Below are 21,128 nucleotides of genomic sequence, written 5' to 3' on the forward strand. Positions count from 1 at the left end.
CAATATTCTCTTTTTTAAATAACATCAACAATAACTAATTCATATTAGGTACAAAAGCATTGCGTGGGGGTGTAGGAAATGTGGCTCATTGAAGTCCGTTATCTTCGGATATCTTCACCCTTTAACTTTATGTGTCCGGGTACTGATTTATCAAAGGGCTTGAGTGTAGACGATTGAATAATGGGAAGTGTCGACTTCCAGAACACCTCTTTCATGAACGACAAACTCTTATAAATAGATGTGTGGGTAGCTGTAACATTTCGGCGGAAAACATTTCGTGCGTCTGCACGAGGTCCTTTGTTCGACAGTGTCTGAATCAAGAAAAAAGTCTTTGCTTTAATGTCATAATTTGTTGAATTGATAATTTGATTCAGTCTACTATATCGACCATGAATGATTAATTGATTTTCACAACAAGCACTTCAAATGTGTCAACAGCAACTCTGGGAAACATTAACTGTAATATCCAATACCATCGATGTACTTTTCGCTCCCAACAATTTTTCTGTAGTGATACGTTTTCAGGTGAGTATTTGTCAAACAGGCAGCCATTTTGATTTTTAAGTTCATTCTCTGAAAACGAAAAAACAGATTCTTTTGCATAACTTCTTTTGCGCGCTACATCCTTGCATGCGTCTAATCAAGACATTTCTTTGTTTACCAGCTTTGCCAGATTCATTGTCGACTGCATTCATGCTTTGAATGGTTTCTTTGATGCACGTTTGATACATGTGGCTGCATCTACATGCGCATCTGCACGGTTGGTTGGTGTTGTTATCTCTAAAGTGAAATTGTTTGTTGATGATGCTTGCTCCACCGCTGAACGATCTACTTTCGGATAATGCCAACAAGCAGGTTATGAAGAAAACGATTGCGATAAAGTTGTTCATCTTTGTTTGTTGATTTTGTTTTTTTTCTGAAGATGAAAGAATGAAAACAGATTAATTAGTTGTACAAAGAGGAAATTTTAATGCAAATTTTGATGAAGAATTGAAGAAGCCAGTACAAAGAAAGTTATTCTTCTTGATAATAGACAACTTTCCCAAATACCTCTTTCATACAAAGTTGAAAGTTATAAGTTTTCAGATTTAATAAACAAATAACGCTCATTCAGAGCACCATATGACCGATGACTGACTGAACCCATAATCAAACATTTTCATCGTCATTTGATATTTATACTGCGTTGGTGATTAGAATGTTTGATTACCGCAATCAACTAATTGTTTCCGCTCATTTGTCTTTTATGCAGTTGATGATGATGAAAAAAGAAAAGATATTTTGTTACATGGATAGCGCGCCTCGTTGCACCGATCGCCCCAATGGAGCTTTTACAAGCTGATACTGGATTGGTATCCGAACAAAAGATATTAATTGATTTTGTCTGTATTAATTCTACCATGGGCCTATTTTTGTACAAACTCCGGCCAACTTAAGAGTGTTTATTTTCACTATCATATATTTGACCAGCTTTAGCGAAGTTCAAAAATAGGAATACATTTTTATAATTTTTATTACCCTGAAAATTTTCTAATGAGACCCAAACATCAAATTATATTGCTGTTGTTTTTCTGTGACAAGAAGTTTGAAGCACGTCTGTGGTTTGTGAGTGGACGTTTTTTGTACGTCGCGCGGCTTCAACCATACACGGTTGAGAGAATATTGGATGGACGTCATACATCGGCCTTTTGACGTTCTTTCTGATGTCAACCCTTGGGAAAAGAGAATGCAAGAGCAATATCGAAGTTGTTCTATTTTTATCTGTCATTAACTTTTCTTAAAGTACGAGACACGCGCTTCCTATTGAGAATCGTCTTCAAGAAAAACATTCCTCATATTCAACCAATACAAATAAGTCTGTACACAGAATCTCAAAGAACCAAAGCTAATCGTCTTTAGGGTGATCTCGATACTGTATCAACATTGGAAATCTTCAATATTGTTCTGTTACTATTTCTGGTCATTATAATTCTTATGGAATTATGTTCGCTTAGCCTCTAAGCAACGGATTAGAATAGGTGGATTAACTTCTCTCGTTGCTCCCAAGAGAGATCCATTGTCTTCTCATTGTTACAAGAAAAATCTGTAAATGACTCTGCGCACTCCTCGTTTAGTTTTTTCATTGTTTTTATAAGAACAATTTTCCAATTTATACAGTTTCGAAAACGAATTTGTCCTATGATTCGATCAATTTTGATGATTTTGCAAATATTTTAAATCCTGCACTTAAGTTTTAGCATCAACAAACGCTAGACCAGTTTTAATGTAAATTTTTAATCTTTTGTCAATGGCAATCTTCAGATAAGTGAAAATTAACGTATGGTCTATAAACTAAGAAACTATCGATGGGTCACGAATGGGTTGCATACTGGTGAAAGAAGACTGTATTTAGAATTAGGAAAATAAATTTCAAATTATTTGGCTAATTTCTGCATTGGATAGAAAGGGCTAAAAAAGTGCATTTTCTTATTTAAAATGTACCACGTGATACGTAATGACCAATGAAAATGTTGAAAGTAATGATTTTTTACAACTTTTTTACAACTTATCAAGTTTTAATTGCTAGCAAACTCGTAAAAAAGTTTGATAACCTAACGAGGAGTGTTTTCTATGAGTTCTTAATCCACCTATTCTAATCCGTTGCTCTAAGTGTGTTTGTTATGAGTGGATAGTGAGTGAAGCGGTCTTTCCCTTTTGATTTGTGAGGAGAAGTATTAGTTCAGGTGATTGTGGTCTAATTGAGTGGTTTATTCGGTGATCAGAGGGATGGAGTTTTTACAACAATAAAACGTGATTGGTTAGGAAAAGAGTTTTATTCGCTCAGACTAAATGTAGCTTTATGAGTTAAGAATCTACAGACCAACTCATTTATCCTTTTCCAGGAGGTTTGGTTGTGACCACCCAGAGGAGCAAGATGAGTTTTATGGTGGTTTTGAACTGATGGTGATCAATTATATCATACTTATTTCAAATAGATGCAAAACGTCTTGTAAAACTTCCATCATGACGGGTCAATCAAGTGATATAGGGGTGTCTACGGCTTTGTGGTCATCCTTCCATTTGTACCCTGGAGACTTCATATAATCAGGCTTCATAATATAGTATTCTAAAAGCATTAATACGAAAAGACGATTTTTAAAAACCTCGTCACTAAAAGAGCTCAATATCTTGAGACAGCAATCAGCAAGAGTAACTCCTGCAGACCGACTCGAAAGCTCAGGTTGTGAGAAACAATATGCTATAAATAAAGATGGTTTCCGTGTAGTTTAAGCAATCTTTCAAAGAGTGTTACAGTTCGAAGGCCATTTGAGAAAAAGTCTAAGATATGGCCTTAAATAAGGTTGAAAAATTGATTCATTTTTCGAGGAACTTCGCAAGTGACTGATTTCACCAATTGGTGAGTGCAAGGGTTTTGGGAAAATTGACAACAGTAATGTACTGTGGAAATGATGACTAGGAGATAAATGAAGTGATACATGGAAACAATTGAGAAATTGAGATGAAAAGGAGATTCAAAGTTCAAAGGAGACGCAAGAAATATTTGGAGACGAGAGATTATCTTGCTCTCTGAACAGAAGTAAGAATAGAGGTTGCGCTACGTGATCAAAACTATTGTTTACATGGTCAAATAAGATTATGTATGAGATGGACTTACTACTTAAAAGTTTGATAAGATTGTTACATTATTTTTTGAAAAAATACAGGTTGAGGCATTCTTTCAAACAATCTTATTGCTGTCTTTCTCAATGATGATGATTATGAAAAGCAATAAAAAGTATAAACATTGAGCTTAAGCCTGAATGGCTAGAGGGGACTGTCCGAGCAAAGAAAATCGAAGCCTTAAGATTTTCGCCACTTTTAAAATGGCAGATTGAAACTAGACGCTTTCTTTGTTTTTCACTTTGGCATATTAATCGAAATCGGGTGATTGATTTTACGTTCGATCTACTGTGTTTGCGAAAAATACAGGGCATAAAATAATCCATGGTTTGGCTAACCAGTAGCCTGGATATCCAAGCTCAAAATTTTAGAAAAAACAAGATTTACCTCAACATACAAAGTTCTAAAATTATAGAGCTTGGTCTCCCTAGAGAATGAAAGTGAAAACCCATGTTTCCTAGCCAACCCAGGGCAGCAAAACAGAAATTAATAAAAAGAAGTCTTACAAGATCTAAAACTATTTAAAACATCCAAAGATTACACCAAAGTCCATAAAAAAGTTAGCATGCATTATCATGGCCAACCATGTTTTCTTGGAAAATGAACTTGCCTCTGTTTTCTTCTTTTTCATGTTTTCATGTAACAGAAGGCCCTATCTTCACTAGCAACTGGAGGACTATCCTATTTTTGCTTTAGGATTGCTCAACGCCGTGTAGATTGGCCCTTACGGCGCCTTACGGTTTTAGCGAAGTGAGTGCAAGCAAGCGGATTGCATTCTCTTAAAGAGAATGCAAATCGCTCTAGGGAGACCAGGCTGTAAACCAGAACATAAAATATCAAAAACTAGACTGTGAAATAGTTTACAGCCTGGATATCCAGGCTAGCTAGCCAGAGAAACGGAATGCAACCATCATGACAGCTGCAAATTCATTTGGAAGAAAAATGATGAGAAGAAGTCAATTACGCTAAATAGTTTTTGAAGGTCATTTGCGGAGGATGATATTTGCGATCGAAGTTCGATGAAGATATTTTTAGAAAAAAACATTATGCTCCAATATCGATTGTCAACAAAATAAGAAGCAGTTGTAATTACTCTCGAATCCGGTTGTCGAGCATACAGCATGGTGATGTATTCCACAGTCCAACACTTTGAGATAATTACTTTTCTAATTATAAGCAAACCTTTTTCAGACAAAAATGTTTAGGCTGTTGAATATCATTAATTGATTCTTGCGAAATAAATGATTCAAGAAAAATGCATCAGTTAGACTCGAACTGTAATAATATAAAATAGGCCTGTCAGTGTCCCGTCAATGTTCTTGTATATGGACTTGTCAATGGTTCATTACTAATTTTATTTGCAAAATTTGATCATTTTTCATGATTGTGATTTGCATTCTTTGTTTTTGTAAATAGGTAGTTGTAGAAAAATTAACGACCCCATTAATTGTAATGAAAACGTAAACAAACGAAATCAGGAAAGTCGTAAAAAACGTAAAAAAAGAACATTATATTTTCTCATCAATCGTGGAATGTTTGCTTTTTTGTCAATTGACGTTGAGCTGTCATAAATCAAATTTTGTTAATTTTTTGTTTTGGAGTGCGCCTCCCTTTTCCTGTTATTTTGAAGATTTTGAAGATTTTGATAATCCACAAAATCATTTGTGTATAATATAATCAATGTATATATTTACTAGCAAATTAGTCTGGTATCTAAGTCATGTTATGTAGGGCGGCGGGCGTTTTCTAAAGTAGGAGAACAAATAACGATGAGAGGGTGTTGGTGACGATAAGGCAAATACGACAGAAGCTTTTTAATTTCTGGTACGGCGAATGAGGAAATTTAAGCGATTTTAAATAGTGATTTTACCGACGAGAAGGAAAATTTCGTTTTTTTTGTGAAAATCTGGTACGGTGGCCGTACCTGTCGTACCCGTTGCGTCGTGCCCGTAAGGGTGCTTGCGCTTACCTTACCCCTTCGGTCACCTTTTCAAAATTTAACGCAGTCGAAGAATATCTATACCAAAAATATGATATTTAGTAAAAAAGTATTTTTCCTATCTATACAAAGGTAACATATATTAAAAAAACTTTAGTTAACAAAATTTACAGACAAAAATCAATCAAATTATTTCAAACATAAAATATATTACATAGTTGGAGTTTATATTAACTTTTTTCGCAAAATATTCTTTTGTCGGGAGATATTTAATTTCTTGGACATATAAACTCTGGTGAACATTTCAGTTCAATTTAGGTATCTTAAGCTGAAGGTGTTGAATAGCATGACACTTTCATTAAATCTTGATGTATCCAAAACAATACGATTAAAAATCATATCTCTTTTACGCTAATTGCAAAAAATGCGCATTAGTACGCAAAAATGACCTCAACTGCATTTCTTAAATACCTTTGCTAAATTTAAAAGACCTAAACTCAATCAAAGTTGTTTTTACAATAATTATCACTAAGAGTCATTTAGTTACATGTAATTGTAGAAGAACTAATTGAAGAAGAGTTTCGCGAAAAAACTGTTGTCTCAATTTAGCGTTCCATTTCTCTGTATCTTCGACAATTTTGATGCGCACCCTAATTATTTCTAAAATTAGTTTTAATTAGTTTATTTTAGTTTAGCATGCAAATTGAGCATTTCATGTACAATATATTTGCACAATACAAATTGTCGTTACCAACATTCAATAAGTTGGTCAGCCCCTTTTACACCAATTAATTACATGTTCTATATCAATCTGACATAGATCTTCAATGAGTTTAAGGCTTCAAATTTATTCATAGACATTTCATACTTACTAAGATGCAACAAAATATCCAACAACAACCCAATAGACCTGAGAAACATCTTGGCAAGCATATCTTAAAATGGTATATGAATACTCATGTAACGTACCATTGAAAGCGACAAATTGTCAAATACTTTGCTGTATCGCCATTTCAGATACTCAAGAACAAATATCTTCAGCAGATGCAGGCATGGCGACGTTCAAATATTTTTGAATCTTCTGCGTCAGTTGATCTATGAAAAACGAGAAAAAAAGGTTGAAAAAGGACTCTCGATCGAGTTGTTACAAATGTGCACAGAAACTAAATCATAATATTGATCTTTTAAGGTTGGTTAGCCAGTGGTAAATAGCCACACCCTCTAAACGCGGTATCAATCAAAAACTGAAACCTTACTAAGGACAGGAAGAAAATGACGTAGAGACTGCAAACACAAAAAAACATAAAAATTATTTAGAAAGCCGCCAGCTCAAAATAGGATTCTTTCTTCGCTTGCTACAAAGCTAATTCTGAGCTCGAATCAAAAGAAAGCCAGACTTGTGAAATGTTAAAAATAGCAAACCTTGGAATACTGAGAAAAAACGTCAAAAAAGCTCATAATCCTTAAGTTCCAGTTTAAGTCTATAAGGTATTTATTGTTCGCACCGAAAAGTTCCCCGGTTGTGGGAGCAGTGGAACCTACATTTTTTTAAACGGACTCAGCAAAGGATGGAGAAAGAATAAACTGATGAAAGGTTCACGCCGTTTAAAATTAAGCTGTACAATCTTCCTAAATTTCAGGAAAGACGTCAAAGATGGTGATCAAAGGAAGTCTCAGAATTTCTTCAGCTGCTCAGAACATTGGTGGCGTTGACAAAAAAAAATTTCAAGCAAGATTAAAAAGACAAGACGGAAGTCGAGAAACTGTGAAAGACAAAAATAGTGAATCTTTTTGAACCGCTTTAAATCCTAACAGGAATTGATATATCTAGTTTTTCATGACATGACATTTCTAGGATGACTTTTTATTGACTGATTACTTTTTTCCAGTCATTTAATAAATATTGACTATTCAAAAACCTGTGCGAATTCTAGTATTACACTCCTGTCTCATCATTTTAAGTGAAGATCTTTCAGCGAATGTGAATGAAACGTGTAAGCTAAATGTTAACACCCAGCCGGCACACAAAGTCAAAACAACGTCCATTTGACATTCATAACGTCCAAATAACGTTATTTGAACGTTAAGACAACGTTGTGTGCCAGCTGGGCAGGGGCAGGAAATCAGCTTTTGTTAATAGACAGAGATTGTTAACTCAGTAATTCTTTTCACCTCAAAAAGTTCAAAAAGGACTCTCAAGATTTTTCAAACTTTCCAGTGATCATTGAGAGCTTAGTGGAAGTTGCCGAATTGTTCTCATTTTTCCATCTTTTCCCATTTTTTTATGAGGGCTGTTACAGGGCATCAGTAAAATCAAAGGCGTGAGAGTTTTCATCAAATTCAAATTCAACGAAAACGTTAAATCATTTCAATTTTGTGTCTTATTTTGTACTAAATTGTCCTTACAAATCAATTTTGAAAACAAAAGAATTATCTTGCATTTATGCTATTCCCGTCAACAATCGCAATGTTTGGAGGACAGCTTGCTAATTGGGTCAAATGATTTGTAGTGTGTAAACTTTCAGCTAATTAATTTTTGATTATAATTACAATGGAATATTGTGATGCAAATAAAGAGTATTTTTAGACCTTAATGAAAGTTAAGTGGGAGAGACAGGAAATACACAACACTTTCAACTTCAGCTCATCTGAATCATAGCTATATGTTTGTACTTTTGTTTGAATATGTATGTATATATGAATATGAATATATATGTTTGAAAAATTGAAATTATGAAAAATACCAAAAATAAGGAAAATAAGACACCCCCTTCTCAAAGACCCACTAAGACCCCTCCCCAATGGAAAATTATACCTAAACTTTTGTCACCACTGAAAATAATAAAATAAGAAAATCCTCACTGCAATATACTGTGCTTTTTTTCATCCTCACTGAATTTTCTGACTTGAAAACAATGGAATTTAAATGCCCAGGGATAGTAAAATAGAGGAAAATTAAACACCATCGAGTTTCAGAACATTATTTTTACCCCCACTAGCTGAATAAATCATACTGGGTCTGCGAGAAGAGGTGTAATAAGTGACGAGTTTGAAACCAATTAAAAGACTTACCGTATTTTTTCAGCCATTTGACAGGGATGATTTGATATTTGACAAAAGCGAAGTAGAAAGGAATACCAGAGAGTATGAATAGAAGACAAAAGAATGATTCCAGTGGGGCGGAGGCGAAGGGCGCGATGACAAGGTACAATGAACAGAACACCATCACGACTGGTATGCCAATGAACACCTGTCAAAATTATTACAGAGATAAATTGTAGATATATTCTGTTCTTTGAAAATAGTACCCTAATAGGGATCCTTCTCCATAAACACTTGTGATTAACTTATGAATCATACTCTGGCAAAGATCAGAAAGAAAGAGCTATCTGCGTTGTTATATAATAGTACTTGCGAATTCATATATGAGTTAAACTACTTTGGATTGAGTTGTTTAAAAAACTAAGTAGGATAACAACGGACGAGAACATTTCAATAAGAACACACCTTATATGGTCTCTTCAAATCGGGTCGTTTGTATCGTAACCATAGCAACGAGCCAAATGTAGCTCCGTAAGTTACCCAAGCCACAAAATTGAAATAAGTGATCAATGTTCCGAAGTTTGAGGATTCTGGTAGGATCATTATTAATGCTATGATGTACTGAAAAAGAAATACAGTTGACTGTCACTAATTCGACCTCGAATGGTCTAATTTGTTCGAATTAGAGAGGGATTCGAATTATAGGAAGCATTTTACAAAGGTTTCTCTTTGACGGGGAAATAAAAATTACTTCCAAATATAGAATAGATTCGAATATACAGAAGTTCAAATAAACGAGAATTCACGGTACAGCAATTTTGATAACTAGATTTTCTCAGCTAATGATCCGTGTTTTAAAAGGCTCAGAAACGATCATAACTTTGACATTTGTTATATCAACAATGCCAAAGATTTCACTGAAAAAGGAATTTTAGAATTAACTTTGTTGGGATACTCTCTTTGGGAAAATGGAATAAGTTGTATTAGAAAAAATAGCGCGAAAATTGAAGAATGTCTCTTCTTCTTATTCTCGCATTTTGAGTTAATTAGCGGAGGTTGTATTCAAACAACTTACTATTGCTGATATATTGTACACTTCCAGTTGAATTAGTTTTTTTTTGGTTTTCAACGATGTTAAGGGGAGAGAGAAAACTTGATTGCAGCCGCGTGGGCATTTGACGGATGTTTTTCAGTTCAGACGTTGTCGAACGCGATCGTGGAAGGACGTCGTTATATAGCGGACGATTGTTCTTATTTGGAATAAGAATTTCAACTTGTGCGTACTAAGTGGAGGGTAGAAAAGATTTATTTTCCGTAAATAAGTCAATAAATCATAAATGTTTGGTCTCTTTTAGACACCACACATCGCTAATTCCTCAAATATTCTTAAATAAAGGGGGAGGTACGAGTATCTAAAATACCGAATTAATGACGCATTTTTTGTGGATTATCGTCAACAGCGTCAGAAAAAATACCGTCACTTGTTTTTTCTAACATGGAAATACCGACCGATAAAATAGGCTTATACCATCGAATCGTCAACCCCCCTTAAATGAGTTTTTTTTTCACTGGATGAGCAATTGGTATCTAATCCAAGCTAGCTAAAAGCCAGAGCATTCAAGCAATTTACTTTTCACTCGCCTGTGAGCGTCAGTTTGTTTAGTTTCATCTGGATAATTTTTATTTTTAAACACTTTATTTTCATTTTTTTTACGATTGGCCAAATGGAACTGGATTGTCTTACTTCTGTAGCATAAGATACTGAGCAATGTTCATAGCGCACTGATAGAAAATTAAACGTTTCTCATTCAGCAGGGAAATTTTGGCTTTTCGACTGGACTGGATTCATGTAAGAAATAAGTACTTTAGAGAGAGAAGGGGAGGGGGGGGTCAAATTAAGATTACTAAAAACTGTAACCCTTTTTATCGTGTTTCTTTCGATCCACCTGCCACACTATTGAGTTAGACATATGAAAGCTATCTAACATGAACTTTGATAGGTAGTGCTTCATACCAAGCTTGATGTGAAAAGTAACACGATTCGTTTGTGCGTTGGAGTGGCGGGAAACTATGAGGGTGTCTTGTATAAATGATAGAATATGAAATGTCAAAGAAAATATGGCAGGATATACCATAATAAATATCTATTTAAATATTCGATCTTCACATTGTGGTGAAGAAGATTAACGAACATTGAAAAGCACCAGGAAGACAACGAATTCCATATTGGTTGCGGGGTAGGTTCTCCTTGATTGACCACCAACAGCCAACCAGAATTTTACAATCAGTCAGAAATGGATTTTCCAGACCATACGTCACATGATAACGAAAATGCAATGAATAATGGCAGAGTTGGAGGGTTCATAACGATACGCTTTTTGAGACATAATCATGAGAAATCCAGACCCATAAAGCAGTCGATTCCCCTATGTCAGCCAAATTCTCATGTCTTTCATCCTCGAAGGCAGTATATGTTGATAATTTTATATCTATAAAACTAGGCTATCAATCGGCAAAGTTTGGGGTTTAGTACGAAACACAAACTTTTGAGAAATGCAATTATTTAGAATATGGTATTTACTTTGATAAGCTAGTGAAATGGAACGAACTTGCGACTGCTTTTTTATTGCTTCACTCCCGTTGAATAAAAGAATCTATGTGTTGAAAAGGTCAAAGATGTCTGTCTATCTGTCTGTCTGTCAGGGTTTTAAGACTTACCGAGAAAATAAGAGCCGGTATCGGTGAATTTCGTTCTTTGTGTAACATGGCTAAAATTTCCGGCATGTGTTTGTTACGAGCTGAAGCAAAGATCAATCTAAAAATAACCACATTGCATAAGATCAGAAAGCTTAGGATTTGAGAAATACTGAGCTCACACATGCTTACCGGATACGGCTTTAAATCAGTGTAACAATTGGCAACGCTTTTTCTAACCTCTAGATGTTGATAAGGATTTGCTAATTAGATTTTGAAGTTTGACGTATAATTTAATTAAGGAGATCAAGTAATTGGCAACATTGATGCCAAACTAAACGAGCTTAAGGTATGTTCAACAGGTTCTGACATAGGCCTTCACGGGGGGGGGGGGTGAGGTGGAGAGGTACTCAGAGTAAACGAAAGACCGTATGTGCGACCCTAAGGCTTCGTTTTCCAAGCCTCCCAAATTGCACTCTAAGGGTCGAAGTGAACAAAGAATGGGAAAAAGATTTCAAGAAAATGCACTCACTATAAGGGTTAATTTTTCGTCAAAATTTATTCAAACTGGGCTAAATTTTAATGTGGTTTGGTGATGGTAAAAGTTTAATATAGAGCCACAAAAAAAGTTTTTCAGGGCTTTAAGCCAACTATTTGATCTCCTTAACTGAATGATGCGTCAAACTTTGAAATCTGAATTAAAATCTTTTGACCATCTAAATCCTTTTAAAACTGATTCCCCTCATTAACCTAAAGCCTAACCAAACCCCCGTATTCATTCCACCTACCGTCCACCAGTAAAAGCGCAGCCATTGGCGGCACCAAAAGAAGAAGCAGCCACAAGGACAGGCATGATCCAATGCATTACTCCATAAACCTCGTTTCCAAATACCTGAGATTGAGAAAAGATAATTCCTTTTTTATGACAGCTCATTGATTTTGGCAGTGCAAGAAGTAACTTTTGTGTGTAGAGTATAAATAGCTCAAATTTACACATCTTTTTTTTCTGTGTACTTTGGACTCTAAATCTATAAAACTATATATTTCGAAATGTAAAATCATCCCCTTGAAATGTAAAATTATCTCCTTAAAATGGGCCCTTTTGAAGAAGTTGAAGTAATGGAGACCATACGTACCACGCCTACAGCAGACGAATTAGCGAGCGTTTCGAAAGGCATGACGGTCAAGTAAGCAATGATGACGAACATGTATAAACCAATCACAAGCGGCAGCCCAAATACAATGGATCTCGGGAGATTTCGCAAAGGATTGTTCAACTCTTCGACCGCGTAATTCAAATTATTCCACCCATCGTACGCCCATAAACCACCATAAAAGGCGTAACCAATATCAGAAATGTGCGTTGAAGTCCCTTTGAAGGGTTCAGAGAAGTTGGTGGTATATCCTAAGATAGACGATGAGAGGGTTACTATGCAGTTTATTATAGACTCTCAGTTAGGTATGACGGAACAAATGGAACAAGTTACATTCAACAAGTCATTCTAAAGTCAAAGAATTAGCCCGGTCATTAGTTGTTAACTTTCCTTGGCTTTCTGTGGGAAAAGACATCCTGAACGCTTTTAAGCTTAAAAGAAGACATTTAACAGTGGAACTATAATTATGCTTATTCGAAAGACGAATAGCTCGCCTATTCCAACACGGAAGCTGGAAGATGTCATAAAGAAGCTAAACTGTGAAATCAGAAAGAAAACACTAAAGGAAAAACAATTAGAAAGTACACAGTTGAAACATTGAAAACTAACGAAACCGCGCATCCTGCTCTCATCTTTCCTGTCAGGTCATTTTCAATTATCAACACGTGTTATTTTTAGCTGAATTGTGGTAAATGTCAAGAAAAGTCGAAATCAAAACTGATTCTTTGTAAAGAGAAGTTAAAGAAGAGGATATTATTTTCATGGTTTAGAAAACCTTACTTAAAATGTCATCAAAGCAGGATCAGCTGATTAGTTGACATATTTCCAAACTAAGCCACTATTGGTCGAATCTATCTATGATCCATAAGCTAAAATAATGGCTTTGTTAGCTTGAAAATATTGTAAAGCACAAAAACCTCCCGTGCTTACAAAAGGCACGGCAAATAAACGTTCAAGAGTTCACTCGAAGGTTGGAAAACCTAGTAAGTAGAACTTTCCAAAACAATAAACCAACTGTCTTACCTTGTCCAAGCCTAACAATGCCCGTCAGAATGATCATTGCAAGAGCAGCCAATTTGCAGATGGTGAAAATGACTTGTACTTGGTTAGCAAGGCTAGCACTGGAACAGTTTATTATGATCAGCACAGCTGCAAAGGGAGAAAGTATTGCATTTACAAAATGTTAAGTTTTCTTGAAATGACTTCATTTTCTCCCTGTATTTCAAGACTTAGCTCTACTTGTAAAAAAAGTAAAAGAAAGTAAAAAAAGAAAAGTAACTGCATCATCTTATGAAAAACCAAATGAAACTTCTTATGGTTATATAAAACCCGTTGGGACTCTAAAAAAGACTTGGAAATTCAGCTAAATTATTTTCTTTGGTGAGAAAAACCACCTGGATCACTTAACTTAGTCAGGGGTGTGTGAGATTACTTACTTAAAAAGAAGAAGGCGACCAATTTGACGATGAGTGTTTGATTCTCTGCTACGTGTTCATAGACAAGGAAAGGTTCCACGATGTAATCTCCTGCTGCAACACAGATGGCCGAAAGCGAGGCTGGCTTAAGCACGATGTTTGAGACGTAGACGAATAGAAAAGCGCACAGATCTCCTAACGCTTCTTTGATGTAAATGTACTCTCCACCTTACGTTTAAGATTAGGAATATTTAAATTCGCCCTGGCTTTCTGGGTAAGTGTATAGGTAATGAAAGAAGGTTCCAGATTTAACGGTAAGTTGCAGAGAAAAGCAATCCGGAGGGAGTAACAACCGGTGGGGTGGAAACTCGAAACTTCAAAACTCGAAGCAAGAAAAGTTACAGGTAGTTTTTTCATCTTTCATGTGAACGATCGGTAAGTATTCGATATTGAGGACTAATCAAAAGAAGACTTAGTTAGCTAAATGTCACAAGAATTAGATGAGGGGATAAAGGAAAAAATATGACATTATAGGTCCCTAACTACCCTCAATAACCCAAATCACATGTTCGACGAAGATTTTTTATTTAACTTTTTTCAAATATTATAGAAGCAGGAGGGCAAAGAAAAAATACCGGATTCTGGCAGCATCAAGCCAAGCTCCACATAGCACAAACCACCGAAGATTGCTAACATTCCAGATCCTGCCCAAACCACAAATGACATTCCAACTGAACCAGAAAATTTCGACACCTGAAAAGAAGATTATCAATTGCAATCCAAAACATCGTATTCAAGTGATTAACGGTAGTAGCAAAAAGCTGACAGTGCAAAATTCGATTAAGGTGAAAAACGTTATTTCAAAAGGAACTGTGACAAAAAGTTAAATTGACCCGGCTGAAGCACAGTCGTTTAAAAGTTATTTGGACATCGTGCAAAAGCTCGAGAAGCGTAAAGCAAAGTAACCACGTGCTTACAGTAGCAGCTGATGCAAAAATGCCGGAACCGATCATTGTACCGATGATGAGTGAAATACCGCCGAACAATCCGACTGTCCTTTTTACAGTGATCCCTTCATTCGCTTGTTCTAAGTCTACGAAATGAAGAAGTGAATCATTTGTCCTCAGATATAATATTATAAACATGATCTGCCGATCGACAACAACAACCTTAAATATCATCAATCATACAGAGCATTGTGTTGAACATTTAACCGATTGAAGTGATATGCACCCATTGAAATCGACCCTAAATAAGACCTCGGAGAAACGGGGATCAAACTACCTTCTTTTTCGTTGACCACTTTTTTGAATCCTTTGATGGATACATCGGGCGACATCCCATCACCTTGTTTATCGTACGATTTGTTGGTGAAACCCACAACCATTTCATTCCCACCAGCTCCATCAACCGGTTCGTTGGTCAAAGTTATCGAGCCGTTCTTTTTGACCATGATTTTTATAATGTCCTTTTATTAGCTATGGTGAAGTCAGTTTTTAAATAAAAATATAGAAAGGTATAAATGTGTATCTTGAAAGTGCCATTATGCGTTATAGTAAAAGGCTGCGTGAGGGGAAGGTGTTCTTAGTTATTTTAAAGTATTTTGAAATTTTCTGAAGCACCTAATAAAGAATGTAAATTTCAACTTTCCATCATTGCATCAAGTTTATCCCGCTATGTACCCGTACCGCGCAATGATCATCTTAGTACTGAAATATCCTTCAGAGGAGCCAATAGAAGTGTCAGTTGAACCTCCTCCCCTCAAAACTAATTCTTCACCACCTGAAGACGTCATCATTCTTTGAAAACACCGAAAATAGAACCACCCTCTATAACCTTTTTTCACTTTGATTTTTTTGCTCAAATTTTGTAAGGCAACTCCACATGACATGCTTTTGGGGGTATAGGATCATTTTTTACCACCTGTTGGTATCGTGCATTTTACAGACCTGCCTAAAATTGGCTTTTTTGTCTAAATCAGCTCTAGGATTCTGGAAACATTAGCCAAATTATCGTCCCCGTTGGAAAATTATCTGTCAATTTTTGTCCCCACTAAAAATAGTCAAATAAACCAATCCTTGCTGCAAAATATTATGCTATTTTTCCCATCCCCACTGATATTTCTGACTTGAAAACAAAAGATTTGAAATCCCCAGCCATAAAAAATACGGAAATATCAATCCTCGTCATGTTATTTTTATCTCCACTGGCTGAAAGAATCCTACCGGGTCTGTGAGAAGGAGTTGTTTCGATAGTCAATATCTATCACTGGTGAAAATTCAAAGTCAAAAGCTACAGTAGTTCCTGAGTTGGTTCCTCAGGTGGTCAACGTGTTGTTGATAAACCGGTTTGCGAAGTACCAAATACTCATGTGAAAGATTTTTTTCTATTTCATTTGACAAATCAGCCTTCAGAAACAAATTTCAGTCAAATTGAATAGGTCGAACAGTCAATACATGATTATAGTGAAAATAGCCCTTATCAATCTTGAAATTTCAAGGGGCTCCCCTTAAGATGCTTCCACTAGTAAAAAAATAGGAAGATACTCGAAAGGTGAAGTCTTACTAAAACTGTTAAACTATTGTTAGAGTTAATCACTTTCAAAAATAGAACCTTACGCTACGTTATATAGAATTAAGAACAAACTCATCCATGTTGTTTACATAGTTAAACGAAAATAGTAATTTAACGTACAACACAAACCAAAATAAACACACCTTTTGACACTTTTATTTATGTGTAAAAATGCAAACACAAGTTAAACGGTGACTACGGCTAGGTTTAAATGACAAAAATTTACTAAGAAACTTTAAAACTTGATTCATAAATGTTTCGCACTCCTTTCTTTATAAGGACAATTTTTATAAACGGAGTGCATAAATTTACTGCCCTTTACTGGTACTCATAAAAAATGTACTTTATATTGTTTGAGCTTTAGTGATCTGAGTAAGTCCATAAGCCCGTTCAAAACTCATGGCACCCAGCAGGAGATCGACTCGACTCTGATTGAAGGGACGATGAAGTGAAAGTTCCCGTAGTTAAGCAATTCTTGGTGAAAAATATTCATGCTGCATGTTCTAATGCAGGAAGTCAGTCTCCGTCCAAACTAATTCCGTACTTTCATCCAAATCAAATCAAACCTCTTCTGCTATGTTTAAAATGTCTACAATGCAAGACAAACTACCCGCTTCAGTAACCCTTATTTGTAAGCTGCAGTTTATTTACAAGATGAGTGATTGACAATAAAAATAATTTCAATGAATGGACATGATTGTTGAAACAAGAGGAGACGTTATGAATGAAATTTGAGGTGAAACAAACTTTTAAAGGTCCTTACAAATGTTAAATAATCATCGAAAAGTTGTGGCAGATATTTATTTACGGTACAGTCTTCCATAAGGGTGTCAAAGTCTTGAATGGTTAAGTACAAAGTGCAAAGTTCTTTTCTTACGACACAAGGATTAGCACATGTGCGTGAAAAACCAACAAAAATTGCAAGACCTCACGGAAAGAACACCTCAAGGAAAGAAAATGCAATTCATAATACATAGATGATACAGTTGAGAGAACAAACCACATTATTCTGAGGTTGACTAATGTCTTCTGCGAAAACCAATACCATTGCATGAGAGGGGACAGAGAGGTCTTCTAATATTGGTAACGGATAGTATATACAACTCAAATAAAGAAAAATCTCGTCTGTTCATATTTGAAAAAATAGATTTTACAGCCGTCTTGGACTTGAAAAGGCGAAGAAGCCTATTTAAATACAAAAGACGAATTTTGTCTTAATCCTAATCCTGATTGTCCCAAATCTTTATTCATGTGCATAAATCGAATGTCAATAAAAAGAGGTTGCCATCCATGAACCACCTCTACTGCAAGCCTACCTTAGCCATCGCTAACTTGTGTATGAAATGTCCAAAAAACCTTTTACACTGGTCCACCGTTGAAACTTTAAACTGTGGTGAACTCAAACTATCAAATTAGGAATGTAAAAGCTTAAGAAATCCCTTTATTACACTAACTGTTTCCCAGAAATCACCTTGCTTTTCAATCGCTATTAAAGAATTCTAAAATTCAGAGATTATATATATTTTAAAGATGGCTGATGAAACCCTCGCAATATTTTTCTTGTATTTCAAATAAACGAAACCAGGTAAACAAGATAAGCTGATACTCTTGATGAAGGATGAAAAAGCTGTAAAAATAATTTAAACATACACGTGGTTAAAGCATGCTTGATCATTACTTGTATGCACAAACAGCGAGACATAAAAATCTAACTTTCCGCGAACTTTTCAGTAATCAGAAATCTCTATTCTGAAATCATTACTTCACTTCTATCGTCTAACTTCACCTTAACATGTTTTTAAGAAATAGTAACAAGCGACAGACTACTTGCAACATATGCATAGCCAGGACCACTTTAATAATCAAGTGCCAGTGGTATAAATGATAACTTGTTGAAAAACACTTCATGGTATTTCTATACACGAAAGTAAAAATGAGAAATCACCTCAATGAGATTGTTTGTCTTAGCAAAGTGTTAATAACCGCATACAGTTAAATTGGTAATATCAATTTCAAAACACCCCCTAAAGACAAATTACTTTTTTTGTATCCTTTTCAAAACATTGCGTAAAATATGAAAGAAATTTCGGGTAATACGATACATAAATTCCAATAGCTAATCGAAATCGGAGAGCAACTTTTTTGGATGTCATCCTTTTGAAGTTTGGATGAAATGTGATTTAAAGAAAAACATCCACATTCAAAACAATAACGATAAGACTTTTATACTAGTTTGTACCCTTATTCCCTAGAACTTGTTACACTGGTGGCCATAGGGTTCATTTCGTTTTATTTCAACAAAGCATTGCATTCAAACAATTTCCTTTACTTGATACAATGGTATGCGTAAAAGTCCGGCAAATGTTTCGCGCGATAGCCAAAAGCTTGGCAAATTTGGCTTGGGACTGGTCAAAAAGTATCTACTAAAGGGTGGGGTGGTGGCTTGATACCCTCTAAATATTTCAAGGAGGCAGGTTGCCAAAAATACATTGATATTTTTGGTAGCCCTAACCCTCCTAATATAGGCCACTTAACCCTATTCATACTTTTTTTTAGGGGCGGTTCAAAACTAGGGGGGGGGGCTTTTGCTGTATCACCCCTTAACTTTTGATATAGTTGATCTTTTAGGATGGATTTTGGCACACAAGGTCCTTGTCACATAAAGTAACTTTTGACAAAGAAGTTTTTTGATGACGTCACTCATCATGCCCAAAGTGAGCAAAAACCGAAAATTTCCTTTGTTCTTATAAATAGCTATTGTATTCTAACAAAGGCTTTGGAAGAAAGTTGCCTGAATCTAAAATGCTTATCTTATCCTAAATATCTAATAAATTACGGTTTAAACAATATATTTGACATAAAAAATAAATTTGTATTGGAACAGTGTCAATTTTTGTGACACCTTACTGTCAGAAATGTCATCATGCTCAAGGTGTGAAACTTTGTAGGTGTCAAATTTTATTTTGAAGCTAAATAAAGGTTAGGAGTTTGTAGAAAATTTCATGGCAAAAGCTTTATTATTTCAGGAGCTATTACCATTGATTTGACCTCCGAACAGAAAAAGAGCCCCCCCCCCCCTAGTACGAATAGGGTTAAGATGTTCTTTTTGTTTCTTTGGTCTCTCAAAACTATTTAAAAAAAAGATTTGAAGCTACAATAATAGCAACTGCCAGAGGCGTAGCCACTGCTTTTTGGTTTGGGAGGCGAGATTAAAAGAAAGTTGACCTTCGGAGAGGCACTTTCACATTCTATTGGGAAAACTTTGACCTTTTTGGTCAATTTCTTTATTTCTAGGGGGGTGACCGCCCTACCTGCCCTACCTGCCCCCCCCCCCTGGTGGATACGCCACTGGCTACTGGTACATTTGAAATCTATATTAAAGAAAACAAAATTGGAAGCTCCCCTAAAGACATGAAATTGTTTTGAGACTCCTCGCCTAAGTGTCTAGAAAAACTTCGACACACCTCTGCTAGTATATACTTTCTAACCACTCCCTAAAGGTGCAGATTGGTATAAACCATAAAAATTACAATTCCACCGGGCAGGTAGAAATTTTGAAGAAAGAAGTATATATGGATAGAAGTATGGATATTGCGAGGAATTTGCTTAATTAATTACCCTTATTTAATGAAGATTTTTTCCAAAAATACCTTTTTACAACCACCAAATTAAATTCCCGCCAAATTTATTAATTTCAGTCATTTGTCAAATTAAATTCTCTCAGAAAAAACTTTTTCGGCCATCAACAGCGAGGTAATGTATTACAGTATAACTCTGACAATCTAGTGCGTTTGATATACTTGTTTTTTATAAGAACATTCAAAAGTTTTGAAGCCTTCGGATGTTCTTAACTTTTTGGTTTCAGCCTAAAAATTTTCCTACTTTCGTTTTGTTCTCATGAAAAAATGTGTATACTTGCTTTAGAATTTGACTTTTTCTAATTTCAGAAGGATATGAAGGGTATGTTTTCCGGTAAACTTAGGCCGGATTTACTCACCTTCAGCCTTTTTTAGTTTCACTTTTTATTTTTAAGTATCGAGGGCGGTAAGCTTCAAAATTCAGGAAAACGTTGTTTATTTCAACATGTCTCAAAGAGTAGATCATTTACATTTTTTTTTGTCGACCATGGTGAAAAGTCATTCATTTGAAAAATGGAAGAAAGATTACACGGCTGCATCCCCTCGATCACTGATCGCTTCTTCTCCTGTTTCGATGCATAGCCTTCCTTCATTCTTTTCCTAAAACATACTAAAGATGATATTAAAAAGGCACAGGTATTAAAGGCAAATCAAACCAGAATTATTATGCAAATGCCTGAATCTGAATATTTGTTTCTACCTGAGTATTTGCCCAATAAACGTTAGGTTAAATTTTATTGACTCCATCGGGTCACTGAGACAGGGTAGTTGGATTTTGTTCTTTGAAATTAATTGGAAGACCAGTCAACGTTCAGTTCAACAACTAAGACTGTCAGTAAACAACAAAACTCTTACCCCCTCTTCTCACAGACCAGTGACGACCCGTCCCCTTCCCACTGAAAAAGTTGGCCAAAATACCATTTTCAACCGGAAAATTATGCTCCAAATTTGACTCCCGCAAGTGCTATTTGATCCAAATAGTAATGACATTCTGCAATAAAAAAGATAAATT

General features: G+C 35.5%; 1 protein-coding gene across 1 annotated transcript; it reads right to left on the reverse strand.

Moving 5' to 3' along the window:
* Window positions 1–6,434: 6,434 nt before the first annotated feature.
* On the reverse strand, window positions 6,435–15,387 carry LOC136798014 (b(0,+)-type amino acid transporter 1-like). Its single transcript, XM_067054607.1, has 11 exons — window positions 15,189–15,387; window positions 14,882–14,997; window positions 14,540–14,657; window positions 13,926–14,132; window positions 13,513–13,638; window positions 12,472–12,740; window positions 12,124–12,227; window positions 11,360–11,456; window positions 9,107–9,262; window positions 8,672–8,849; window positions 6,435–6,694 (listed from the first exon to the last, which is right to left on the reverse strand). Exons 1-11 carry the CDS (start codon window positions 15,355–15,357, stop codon window positions 6,621–6,623), a joined length of 1,614 nt encoding a protein of 537 aa, XP_066910708.1. The 5' UTR covers window positions 15,358–15,387; the 3' UTR covers window positions 6,435–6,620.
* Window positions 15,388–21,128: the final 5,741 nt, after the last annotated feature.

This window comes from Clytia hemisphaerica, unplaced genomic scaffold, assembly GCF_902728285.1.
Source record: "Clytia hemisphaerica strain Z4C2 unplaced genomic scaffold, Clytia hemisphaerica genome assembly, whole genome shotgun sequence".
NCBI lineage: Eukaryota > Metazoa > Cnidaria > Hydrozoa > Leptothecata > Clytiidae > Clytia > Clytia hemisphaerica.

Excerpts from the sequence above, each read along its gene's own strand:
- LOC136798014 (XM_067054607.1), bottom strand. The coding sequence starts at position 15,357 with ATGGTCAAAAAGAACGGCTCGATAACTTTGACCAACGAACCGGTTGAT. Across the intron at positions 14,998-15,188 it reads AGTGGTCAACGAAAAAGAAG|ACTTAGAACAAGCGAATGAA; the intron begins GTAGTTTGATCC and ends TTCATTTCGTAG. Across the intron at positions 14,658-14,881 it reads TTTTTGCATCAGCTGCTACT|GTGTCGAAATTTTCTGGTTC; the intron begins GTAAGCACGTGG and ends TCTTCTTTTCAG.